At 39.3% G+C, this 12,986-nt stretch overlaps 1 protein-coding gene across 3 annotated transcripts in view; it reads left to right on the forward strand.

Annotated features, from left to right (window-relative positions):
- Positions 1-6,799: 6,799 nt before the first annotated feature.
- Positions 6,800-12,986, forward strand: part of LOC119895143 (vacuole membrane protein 1-like) — a 57,377-nt gene continuing 51,190 nt past the window's right edge. The window contains exons 1-4 of one of the 3 annotated variants that reach the window (XM_038708029.1): positions 6,800-6,933; positions 8,489-8,588; positions 8,791-8,929; positions 12,362-12,452. In XM_038708029.1, the coding sequence (XP_038563957.1) occupies positions 8,510-8,588; positions 8,791-8,929; positions 12,362-12,452 (309 nt within the window). In that variant the 5' untranslated portion in view covers positions 6,800-6,933; positions 8,489-8,509. Of the gene's footprint in view, positions 6,934-8,485; positions 8,589-8,790; positions 8,930-12,361; positions 12,453-12,986 lie in introns of those variants that run through there. The other 2 variants (XM_038708030.1, XM_038708031.1) reach the window with 2 other exon arrangements.

Below are 12,986 nucleotides of genomic sequence, written 5' to 3' on the forward strand. Positions count from 1 at the left end.
ACCACGACATTTCAATAACTGACCACTAACCAACCATACAATAAAAAAAAATAGACTGTAACCCATTTTTAGTGATTTAAACGTTATTTTAAACAAATGCTCTGATTGTGAAATGTATACGTTGTGTCATATTGTCAACAAGATTGTCAACGTTTGACTTACATAAAGTTGTCAAAAATAAATAAATGAATAAGATATTAAGGCACTCCAAGAGTAACTAAGAACATTTTTGGCAATGAACTGACTGAAAATGGCACTACAATTGTAGTCATATAAAACAATACTTTAATTTAATACTGTATGTGTATGTTATATATTGTATATTATATTTTTGTTCATGTGCAGCAAAAAGCATTTCCCTCCATCTCCCGAATATCAGATGGCAGTGTATTTTAATCATTTTTATGACACAGTTAACTTGTGTTTTGCTATTGGTCACATTGCTCTCAGAAAATTCAACATCTGGAAATATCACAAAGGCCTTTTTGTGTTATTGGCTTCATTTATAATGACTGATAGTAAGACAAATTGCCTCATACCAGCTCCTAACAGATATCAAATGATGTAATTTTATTTTTATTTTTATTTAATCATACTTTCAATATGTGGGGAGTGCTTGCGCATATTCCCCCACGCTACAGACAGGGTCATCCAGCTCCTGGTCAGAGGGTCCCATCAAACATGTGAATCAGGACATAGGGGTAATGATTCCTGCTATCCTGATTTCCTTCCACAAGCCATCGGAACAACAATGCCACAAGCCAAACACACACAAAATGTTTTAATATACGGCGAGAGGGCCGATGACATCCATGTGTCATCTGCCAGCAAAGTTCAGCACAGTATGCCGTCATGTCATATAGGCATCTCACTTGTGTGCACTTCATCCTACAGTATAGGTCTTAGACATAGGCCTACCCCTCCTTTACTGTCTGCTATGAATCTATGAATACAGTTGAAAATGTGTCAATCATGTGTTAACTAAAATGTTAAAGGTGGTATACTGTTTTTACCATTGTGCTTCACGTGCCATACATGGCTGTCTCTCTCTTCGCTATATGTCCCAGACTCAAGATATCAAACCAAATATCAGACATATATGAGAGTTTTAAAAGTCACTTAATTATTTAAACAGAGATCAAAGGTCAAGTTGTTTCAGTTGGTTGTAGTACAAATACTGTTTCTGAAAATGCACCAGCTTTGTCAGTGGAAAAACTCACAATTCAAACACTCCAGGAGAGCATAGCTGTAAACCTGCCTAAAACTGAGTGAGCGTGCAAGAAGAAGACTAGTTAGAGAGGCCACCAAGAGACCTGTGACAACTCTGAAGGAGTGCCAAGCTGGCTGAGATTGGAGAGACTGTTCATACAACAACTGTTGCCCAGTGCTGCTTCTCTTGCAGCTCAATGGGAGAGTGGCAAAGAGGAAGTCACTGAAAAAAACATGCTGGACATCTGGGCTATAGTTTGCAGGATGGCACATGGGAGACTGACATTGGAAGACGGTTCTATGGTCTGAAAATTGGAGCGGGACCTGGATATATACACAATGGTGGCCCTACGCAAGAGCGTCTCTGCAGTTGACAGGAAATGACGTAACCTCAGCAGCGGAAGTTGGCCTTCATCTGGGCATTGTTGCGTGAACATCTGCACTGTGCATGTGCATGGTCCACTTCTGGAAGACAATGGAAAAGACAAGAAGGTGGCAAAAATGTGTGGCCAAATATAACCATAACACTGTGAGCCAACATCACAGGATGCTCCTGTGGTTTTAAGTAAACACAGAAACACTGCCAACCAATAATCCGTTGATGAACTGCTGTTTACTTTATAAACATGAAACTGATTTATTAACAAAATGTGTAAATTGCATCATAGATTAATGATTGATTCACTTGATCTCTTGCTTATCTTGTAGCCTGCATTTAAGGCCTCACCGTTACAAAAAAGACCCCATAATGGCTCAATTAAACTTACATACTTAGAAAAAGAATATTCTTAGATGTTACATATTTTCCATGCTATTAAGGAATGAGACAACAAAGTAGAAGCGTTACAGTTATTTTATGCTTTTATTTATTCAATTAACAATTTGAACTATTTAAAACAGATGAGCGAATCTAAAGTCATGGCTCCACAGAGACTATGTCAGAATATGTCAATTGCACACTGGAGATCTATGCTCCGTGGTTGCTAACTACCAGCTCACAGTGAAGTCTAGATTCATTGTAAATTTAATATTAATGTATATTCAATTTATTGTATTAAACTGCACCCCCTCAAGAGGGCAAGGGAAAACTCCCAACAAATCCCTTTAATCCTGTTATATTGTGACAAATAAATGTACCTACCTGCCAACCTAATGGGGGAAGAAATGAAAGAAACTTTGGGAAGGACAGCATATGATGAAGCCCCCTTCCTGGGCGGACAGGTGCAAAGTGTTCAGTGGCCATTTTAGTTTATCTGCGTGGGTGAAAGGATAGGACACTGTGTTCGGTGGACCACAGATGGCTCTTCAAAGCCAGTTCTAGCTAGGTGTAAGTAAACAGGATGGAGTGTGTGATGGAGCTCGCTGCAGCGCTCCAGCAAAGGATGTAGGCTATTTAATACAAAACTACATCCAGCAGCCAATTAGCTTAGCTTGGGACAACGCCTGGAAACAGCTGAGCTGGCTGTGTCTGAACCTAACAAAATCCACCAACCAGCACCTTTAAAGGTCGAGAGTAGCCTAATGAAGTCTGCGCCGATTGTCTGGGTAAACTTACAGTGACAATGAGACTTCAGGAATTCACAGTGCCCGGACAAGAAACAGTCCCGCAGATAACCCAGAGATGTGACTTTGTAAATAATGAGCTTTAGAGGATTTTGTTTCTATTGGACAAGATATGACTGAAGACTGGAAAACCCCTGTTTCCAGTCTGCAAGGAACATTACTTAGATGGTGAATTTTGGAGCCGAGCAGTCAGTTTCAATTAAATTCAAATAAGCTTTATATTTTTATTCACTAGTGTAGTTAGATACTACTCTTTAACTTTGCTTAACATTCAATTTCATTTTCATTTTATATGATATACAATGTAATAATAATAATATGCACAGTTTAATATTTAAGATACATTTTACTAAACAATAATTATAATTATAATAATAAGTATTATTAGTAGTATTGTTATATTAATAGAATAAAAAATAGTTAATCAGTAGCAGGCATACTACCCACTAATTATAATTAAGTTTTGCATATGTATTGTATGTGAAAACGTGACAAAATTACTCACACCTATAAACCATGAAACTATACAAAAGAAATTTTCGAAGCATGGTGTACACTATAGTCCCACATTAGAATGCACAGAAGAAAGACTGCTGCAAAATACTATTATTACAACTACTACTAACTAATGACAGTGAATGAATTAATAAAATAAAATATATTGCTGCTGGTGGTGAAACAGCTACAGAAAAAACAAAAAATAACTATTTAATCTTTGGAGACAAAATGTGCTTTGTCTTTGTGAAGTTTAATTGACATCTGCATTCCACATTCGTTGATTCATGTCCGTTGGCGGATGTCATCATAAATGTAATCTTTATTTATAGAGCACTTTTCAAAAACCATGTTACAAAGTGCTTTAACAAGTGCAAAGACAATAAAACACAGATAAAAACAAGATGCACAATAAAAGCAAGAAAACACTAAAGAAATTAAGTTAAAAGAAAAGAAAATAGAATCATCTAAAATCAGGAAAGGCTCTCCTAAAAAGGTATGTTTTAAGAAGGGACTTAAAGGAGTTCACTGACTCAGCTGACCTGATTTCCTATGTAGTAGTAGTAAAGAATGGGAAGAGATATAGAAGTTTCTGCAGATTGCAGAGCAGCTTTTCCCACCAAGCTATCAGACTCTAATTCCTCCTCAGCACTGCTCCATTGATTATAGTTTATTTCTGTTTACCATTTTTTGTAATTCATTCTGTATTAATGGATATTGTCTGCTATGTATCAGAAGGGAGTTACAAAACACAATTCCACTATATAACTTGTTATATAGTGACATATAACTTGTTATATAGTGACATATAACTTGAGCCATATAACTTGTTATATAGTGACATATAACTTGAGCCATATAACTTGTTATATAGTGACATATAACTTGAGCCATATAACTTGTTATATAGTGACAATAAACCTTCCTACCTACCTAAAGTATGTTCCTTTTCTTTTACTGCAAAACACTACACCATGGCAATTAGTATATAGTACAGTATTATCACCTTGATGACGACCCCACAGAGGTCCAGTAGCTGGGGCTCCCCGCCAGTCAGTTAGAATGGAAGAAGCTCTTGATTTAACCTTCCTTGGATAACTATGACCTGGGTGACTGATAATCTTCATAGACTACAAACTGAATACAGTTAGTAAGGGAAACAACTCCTGACTTGAAGTCATAGCTTCAGTCATATTTTAAGCTATTTTTTATCCAGGTAAGTTAAGCTTTAGTACTCTCTTCTTCACTCCCTCAGTTTCCCAATCACAGCCTGATCTATTGGCCACTGAGCAACTCCATTGGAGCAGTGATGCTGCCTTATTGGAGCGCACCTCACTTCCCTCACCCTGACTTCACTTGCCAGCTTAACGCTGACTTTTAGGCCAACACTGCCCTCTAATGAGCAAAGCAAGGCTTCTCTGACCAAAGCTGATACATGATAGATGGGATCCACTGCTGTACTTCTTGAAAAAAATGGGTGCTCCTCAGCATTTTAAAAAAACATATCAGAATGTTTATATTGGTAGCATTCAACAACATCTCCCATAAATCTTAAACATAAAGACAAAATATTTTATTTCATAGGCAAAGTACTAAAAACAGGGGGGAAAGCCCTGATTACTTCCCACAAGCCACCATTATTATCCCACCTTTATAAATAATTTATCCTGCAGATCAGAGATATTCTGCCCCAACATCATTTCATCAAGCTCGTCTGCTCCATCTCAATTCTATTCAGTTCAAATGTGGGGATAAAAACTAATTGCATTCTTTACAACGCACCAATATGAGAAATGCATTGTTTAGAGCATGATGTGTCAAAAACACTTTGGTTGTACCTGCAAAATCTGCAACATTTTCCAATGAACACACGGCAAATGCTTTTTTACACATCAGCAAACTGCACTCTTCTTCATGAGGCATGAGTAATTTCAGTCTACATACACGTAACTCCTCTTATGTGGTAGGCTCCATATAATTTAGTGTGGTATAGATTGTTAACCATGACATAACACAGTGCAAATATTGACCGCCGAGTTCCGGGCTGTAGATAAAATGCTGCATATGAGCTTGCTGTAAACTCAGATGACTCTGTCAGTTGACTGGGAAATGAGTTTTTCTTATCTGCATTCATGTGAAGTGTTATGGATGATCCTGGAATAAGCTGGAATACAGAGAGTGTGAATGTTTGTCCATATTTTCAGCAAAACTTTTTAGGTTGCATAATTGAAAATAATTTTCCGTACATAGAAGTTTTCTCAAGGATAGATCGCTATTAAAGGCACCATGAGCTATGATTATAATATCAGAAAAACATGGACATGAGGCCCACATTTCTCACAAAGCCACTGAATCACAAGTGGGTTGTATTCACCTTGGGATAGTATCCTTTTGTTTCTTTTCTTTCAAGAAAATAGGCTATAATGACATTGGGTTACTGGGCCAGAGCCAAGATGCTATTGTTCTGATGACAAAAGGTACATAACCAACTTTTTCGGAGTGTACTGGACATTTTTTACTAGATAGTTCACATATTTATTTGGAAAAACCTCACCTACAACAATCTTGATATGATAAATTGCATTAGCTATTAATATAATATATAATATATTAATATATATTTATTATAAGTATTGTGACACCTCACTGCTACACTGTAGGTTTTGCCTTTAAACTGCCAGGGAGAATTTGTCTCTTTCCTGCCTTGGTGTCCATTTCTGGGTCCTGCATCAGGTACCACTTTGACAACCACTTTCTTTTAAACCTGATGCTTCTCCTAAATTAACTAAATGACCTCTCAGTAATTTAGACCTCCGAACAACATTACAGGTGACACCTACTATGAAGTAACTGATCCAAGTGCTGAGAGTTCTGGGCAGCCTCCTTTGGCTGCACTTGACACAGATATCATCCATGTTTTGCACTTTAACTCCTCAGTAATTTAAGTGCTGTTGCATATGACACAGAAGGATTTGTCCCCTTGAAACTTACTCCTACTGCATCTTGCTGATAAAGTCCCAAGAGAAGAGTAATTCAAAAACTCTGAACTGTCTTCACGCCCAATCAGGAACTTCAGTGTGTATTCCACCAGTGGAAACACAGTGATCTGCTGGAGAACAATCAGCCTGACAGAGTTCTGAAACATTTTTCTCATTCTGGTAAACAAGATGGCGCTGAAACTCAAACATGCTGAAAAGCAGTTCAGATCTTCTGTCTCTAGTTATGACCTGAAAAATTTGGTGTCCTGAGGTGTTTTTGATCAATTGGGGAATTAGCTGAGCTCTCTTTGCCCAAATGCCATTCATTCACTCTCTGTGTGAAACCTACTGAGGACTGAGAAGTGTTAGATGTGCGCTCCAGGAAAGTGATCCACTTATTTATAGAACTTTAATTAGACTGGCTCTCTGGAGGTTCTACCAGGCAAATGATGAAATCTCCCCCTCTTTCTGTCTTTCTCTGCCTCTCTTCTGTCAGCCTGCTGTCCCCTCCCCCGGCAACTCTGTATCAGTGCTCAACCCTCACTGGCCCCCTCCATCACCACACCCTGCACTCAAGTTATGATGCAGTTCATGGGTAAGCGCACATTTGCCCTACATTGCCGCTGGGGCTCCACCACAGGTTTTATTTGAGCCCAGAGTTGGTTGTGGATTAAACATCAGCTGAACGGTGAGTTTACCCTCTTTGCATAATGCATTGCTAATAAGCACTAGTCTGTTATATTACAGCCCTGATTAGGTTTTACACTTTTTGAATTATAACCCTTCTACAGTGCACTGTGGTTATCTTTGTTTGAAATGTGAAAATTGATTGCAGCTTATCAAATGTCTCATCCTGACGTGCATGTGCTCTGTGTTTAGTTCCTCATTGTCCGTCGCACAAGAGTTACTCAACAGGTCTGGGTTGTTTTGGTAGAAGCGATTGCGCAACCAAGTGCTTGAGCAGCGCTGTGCTACTGTGTTTCACACAAGTAGTAGTATTATGAAAGAGTTTACTATTGATTGTGAATAATACATCAACATTAAATCAATAGTCAAATTAACTGAGAATTTTACACTGGCAGCTAAGGTGCATATTTTTAACAATGACCTGTTTGGCACCAATTTCTATAATTAGTGTTGCTGACAGGATATCACACTGACGCACTTTGTTGAGCCCTTCTGTGGGACAATGTATTGTTCTTCTCAGTGCAAGAAGGAAAATTATAGGATGTATTAAATCCCATTGTGCATGAAGCATTGGCACTGTGCTTCTAGTGTGAGTGTGTGTTTAAGGTTTAAGGACTGTGATGAAAAGCTTTTGTTTGTGGTTCCCTGAGAAGGCCAAGAGTAGCTCTCCAAATACCTTGCAGTCTAATCGTCTGAGAAGATTTTTATTTTCCTGTGTGACACTTTAACTGCATGAAGCAGACTGCAAAGTACCCACAGCCTCATTTTTCAGTGCTTGTGATGTGTGTGTGTGTCTCTGTGTGTGTGTTTTTCCTTCAAGATAACACTCGACACCCATGCTAAACCCAACAAGTGGTCTCTAACCTTTTCAGGTCCTTGGCACTTTTGAAAGTCACAATTATAGGAAACGTCACTGCCACTGCAAAAAGCTAATGGGGGAAAAACCCAGAACATATCTGTCAAACCTCAGACCATGCATCAATGAAATCCCTACAGGTTGTAAAGAGGCATCGTGGCCTGCTGTAATGTCAGTGTTGCACAGTGTCTGTAGCCTGACAGCCCAATAAGTTTGAATGCATGGAAACAGGAACCAGAGGCCCAGACCCACACGATAGACGGTTTAAGCTCTGACAGAGCGCGCGTGTGTGCGTGAGATGCTGCCCATTCCACAAGATGGTAAACTGCATACCTCCATGTCAGGATCCCCTTCTCGCTGCTCACTGACAGATTCCTGAGAGACTTGAGGCTCTGTCGTTCAACACTGTGCACGTGTGTGGATCTCCTTTCAGTAAATGTAATAAAGAAACACAAAGCAAAACCTCGTCTATACTCTCTCACCCATCACATACATATCACAGTTCCTTCCACTGTGTATGCCTCTTGATCACCAGCGGGAGTTGGACTTATAATTGAGTGTACGCACAGACAAATGAACAAGACTTGCATGTGCTCCCAGTGGTTACTGGGATACCAGTAATCTGTAATTGGTTTTAGCGAGCAGTGTGCACGATAGAGTGCGTGGCGCTGTGCTGAAGGCCAGTCTCTTCTCTCAGCAGGACTCCTTCCTAGTGAATGAGATGGCAGAGTGTGGGGCCGAAGGTGAACTACCTCAGAGGCGTCTTGGGGTCAAGGAGCAGCAAAACGGAGAGCTGACAGGTAAAAACAAGACATCTAATATTCAGCTGAGCAACAGATCAAAACTTTGCTTGAAGACACTTTTATTATCTGTGCGTCAGTACTAAAATGCCTTTGAAAAGATGTCAATATATTAATTCCTCGTACTTTTGTGTGTGTGTGTGTGTGTGTATGTGTGTGTGTGTGTGTGTGTTTGCTTCCAATACCCACGCTCCGTGGCTAGACCCAGAGCTGTCTGTAGATGACAGAAAGCAGAGGTACCAGGAGGAGCGTGAATCTCTGGTGTTATGGAAGAAACCTCTGCTCACGCTCCACTTCTTCACTCTGGAACTGCTCATCACCCTTAAAGAGTTGATATGCAGGTGAGACCAAGGGTGGGATGCAAACACCCCCCTCCCCAAAACAAAAACACTGCTCCATTCCAGCAGAATTACACTTGAGGTGTTTCCTCTATTCTCCATGCATGTTGCATGTTATGAACGCATTGGTCAATAAATGTTCCCCCCTGAAGTTACAGAGTCGAAACTATATTGATGTTGGTACAAAAACAATTTTTTTTGTGAGAAACCTAAAACAATGCTAAAACACGTGGACGAGCTATTTGGAGAAATTCAATTTACATTTAATGCTCGTGTTCAAGCTGCAAAAATCTGACATAAGCCAAAGATTAAAGTGAGTTCTCACGTGCTGTGTGTTTGGTCATTCTAACCAATAGACTTAAATGTGCTAACAGCAGTTAAGCCGTGTTTTTGTGATGTGAGCTTTTATTTAAAAAGGTGCTAGCGCGGCTTGTCAATCTCAGACAAAAAGAGGATATGATAGTTACACTCTCCACACACAGAAACACAATAGCACAAACGGCACATATGGCCAGACAGGAGGTGACCTTGACTGTCTCAGAGCTATCAACCCAGAAGGCCTTCTCCTTCATAGTTTAGTCTTCAGTCAGAGGCCTAATCTTTCCCCTCCTCTCATTACTCCTCATCATTAGCCTACTGCTGATAGAGCTGACAAGGTCTTTTCACCCCACTTACGGATGTTACGCAACAAAGCAAAAGCATCAGACTTTACTACGTCAGCTCTCGCTTAGACTACAAATTCCCCGTGCTACACAACATGTCTTTCACACACCTAATAATCTTTGTTGACACCGGGGGCCCAGAAGAAGGTCAGAGTGTACGCTCAGGGAGGCCTTTGTGGTTAAGTGTGTGAGGACAACGTGTTTATTTTCTAAACTACAAGAGGATGTGGTGAGCCGCAAGCACCACGGGTAGTGTTCTGACTGAGAGAAGCTGCTGCTCATGAACACTCAAAACACATGGTGTTATAACTGCTGCAGGGGGATACACGCAAACACATTACGGCTTAGTCTACGAGCGCTTAGAGTTTATCCTGACTGTTGATAGAGGTGGTTTGTAATTTATAGCACATGCACAGGGAGTCCTCAGGGTAGCATGTTGTTCAGCGTTGTGCCTGCACACTTGTAAATGGGGATAATGGTTGTGAAAAACTGTATTGGTAAACCATATCAACAATAGACGCATGATACTGTTGGTGCTGCCCTTGATTTACAACATTTTAGAGACCACTTTAAAGACATTCCTGAGTCAATAAGCTAAGGACCATTTTTCCAGCAGGCTGATTATACAATCAGTGGCCTATACTGTGATACTGGCCTAGTGAAGCCACACATTACATCAAAATACAGGAAGTAGAAGAACATCTGCTTTCTTATCTCCGGCTATATTATGTTTATTATGGAGAAACATCACTGATCTGCAGCAGCACAAAGGGTAAAGTGATGTCCTCCACGGCAGGAGAAATGTCTCCTTCACTTCACTCTAACGTTACCTGGAGCTGGCTGACTGAGACGATGGGAAAGGGGTCTCGCTATTTACTGGTTTCATAACTGAATTTATGGCGAGATCACTTTTGACATACGCAGTTCAGCTCAAACTCAACGGTAAGATAATTAATGACAGAGAAAAGAAATTCTGTTGGCCATTCAGCGTGACTGAAACCTGTCACTGCTGGTAGCTAACTTAGCTAACGCTTGCTTTACCTAACTTAGGCTAACGTTACATAACGGCAAACATCAGTTTCACAATGCTAACGTTAGCTGGCTAACTTTAGCAACTTTAGCTATATATAGTTAGCTATTATATTAAAACAGCTACATATTTAATTCAATTTTTAATTGTGATAAATCAATGTAGTTAACGTTACATTAGTTTAGTAGCACTAGTGGTTGTTTAGTCTAAAACATATTTGTTTTACAATTTAAAATCTTCATTTGTAAAATAACTCGTAGCTATAGCAGTTAAGTTAATCGAGTAAAAATTACCCCCTGACATGTAATGTAGTGGAGTAACTTATAAATTCAAAGTAGCAGAGAATAGAAACACATTTCAAAGTAGCTGTTAATTAACGTTACAGTAACGTTACTTTTAAGAAGCAAAATGCCCCCCCAGTGTTTTACTAATAAGAATGAAGTTTTATCTCTAAAATGTTGCTGCCCTGTGAGAACTACAAAGGTCAACCTTGAGCTCAGATAAACAACCCTGTGTTCAGCTTTGTCATCATTTTCCAGCTGATCCGAGGGGGAGGGGTTAAATAGTTCATTAGCTTAGGAAGTAGATTTTTCTCAACCCCTGAAGGGACACTTAATTCTATACATTCTATATCTATATTCTATTCTGAGAATCAAATTCACCAATAAATTCATGGAGATAAATGTTAATGTAAATACTCTAAATTAGACCTGCAACCATTAGTCAAATAATCAATCAGTTGTCGAGTATTAAATTAATTGCCCACCTATTTGGATAATCCATTAATAGGTTTTAGTTATTTTTTAAAGGAAAATGATTTGATTCCAACTTGTTAAATGTGAATATGTTCTGGTTTCTTTCCTCCAATATGACAGTAAACTGAATATCTTTGGAACATTTGAGGACGTCATCTTGGGCTATGGGAAACATTGATGGATATTTTTCACTATTTTTTTCACTATTTGACATTATATAGCTGAAACAACTAATTGGTTAATTGAGAAAATATCGACAGATTAATCAAAAATGAAAATAATTGTTAGTTCAGCCCTGCTCTAAATAGAGTAACTTGAATTTCTAATTCCACCACTGCTGGCTGCAGTACAATAATATTGAAATGAGTTATGAGTTGTTACACAACAGTTAACTGTTTCTTCATTATTAAGTTAGGTCTGGTACCTAATTAAAAAGCCCTCCAGTGTAAATTTTTCAGGTGTACAAGTTTTAGGCATCCAGTTATTAATTTTTCATAAATCTGAATGAATCCTGAAACCATTATCTCATAATATCAGCATACGTGACAAAGGCCCTAAACATTTAGCATAGTCTGCACACGTGTGCGCACCCCACTCTATTAGTGATTTTTTTTGTACAAATGACCACCCTACCGTGTAAACAACTAAGCCAACATGCACCATTCTCATTACACTGTCAGGTTAGGATGTTAGGTACTGTACCAAAAGGTTACATATGCAGTGTATCCTACTGAGAACATGCCGCTCCTGTTGGTGACGACTATATTTGCAGTGGTTTGACGAGTTTCCAGCAGATGTCTCTCTCCCCCAATATTAAAATGAAAATTACATCCTCTCGCCACCAAATAATTGCATCCTCTCCTTTCACTAATATGGCCTCACTGATTCCTCTGATGATTCTTCATGTTTTTCTTTCCTTGTATGCTATTCACCTCTGCCCCCCCATCCATCATTTTCCACCTTCATTCTCTCCTTCTCCCTCACCCAGGCTCTGGCATCAAAGGCAGACTGTGCTTGGCCTTCTGATCCTGCTTATCCTCCTCTCCATTGCCTACTGTATTGAAGGAACACACCAGAAGGTGACTGAATACTAAATATTTTTCATAGTACATTATAACCATTTTTCGGGGGAGTGCTGTGGACGGTCAGCACTTGAACTCCGTTCTTTCACTTTGTTAAGCTGACATAAATCATAAAGTTTCAAGGGAGGCTAAAATTCAATACATTATTTTGGGCAGCTGTGGCTCAGAAGGTAGAGCGGATGTGTATTCATCAAGTGGTTGGTGGTTTGATCCCTGTCCTTTAGCAAAACACTGAACCAGTGCCAGTGGTTTGTCCCACTAAAGTTGCCATTTCATACAGTCCATTTACTTTTTATTTATGTTCTGTATAGTGACATGTGTGGTTAAGCATCATTATAATGTGACTGCTCCACATAGAGATTAGGATTCGCACGTCAGGAGCACAAGAGTGCCTATAACAGGATACACGCATGAACATCATCTCCAACAAGTGTGTGCTTGTGTGAATGCACCTACATCACATTGGTTTAATTATTAACTTCCCACAAAGCTCAGTTTTAACCGCCAATCTCTTATGTCCACAGGGCAAAC

Source organism: Micropterus salmoides, unplaced genomic scaffold (genome assembly GCF_014851395.1).
Source record: "Micropterus salmoides isolate LMB-PRFRI ecotype aquatic unplaced genomic scaffold, ASM1485139v1 Ms_hic_scaffold_9, whole genome shotgun sequence".
NCBI lineage: Eukaryota > Metazoa > Chordata > Actinopteri > Centrarchiformes > Centrarchidae > Micropterus > Micropterus salmoides.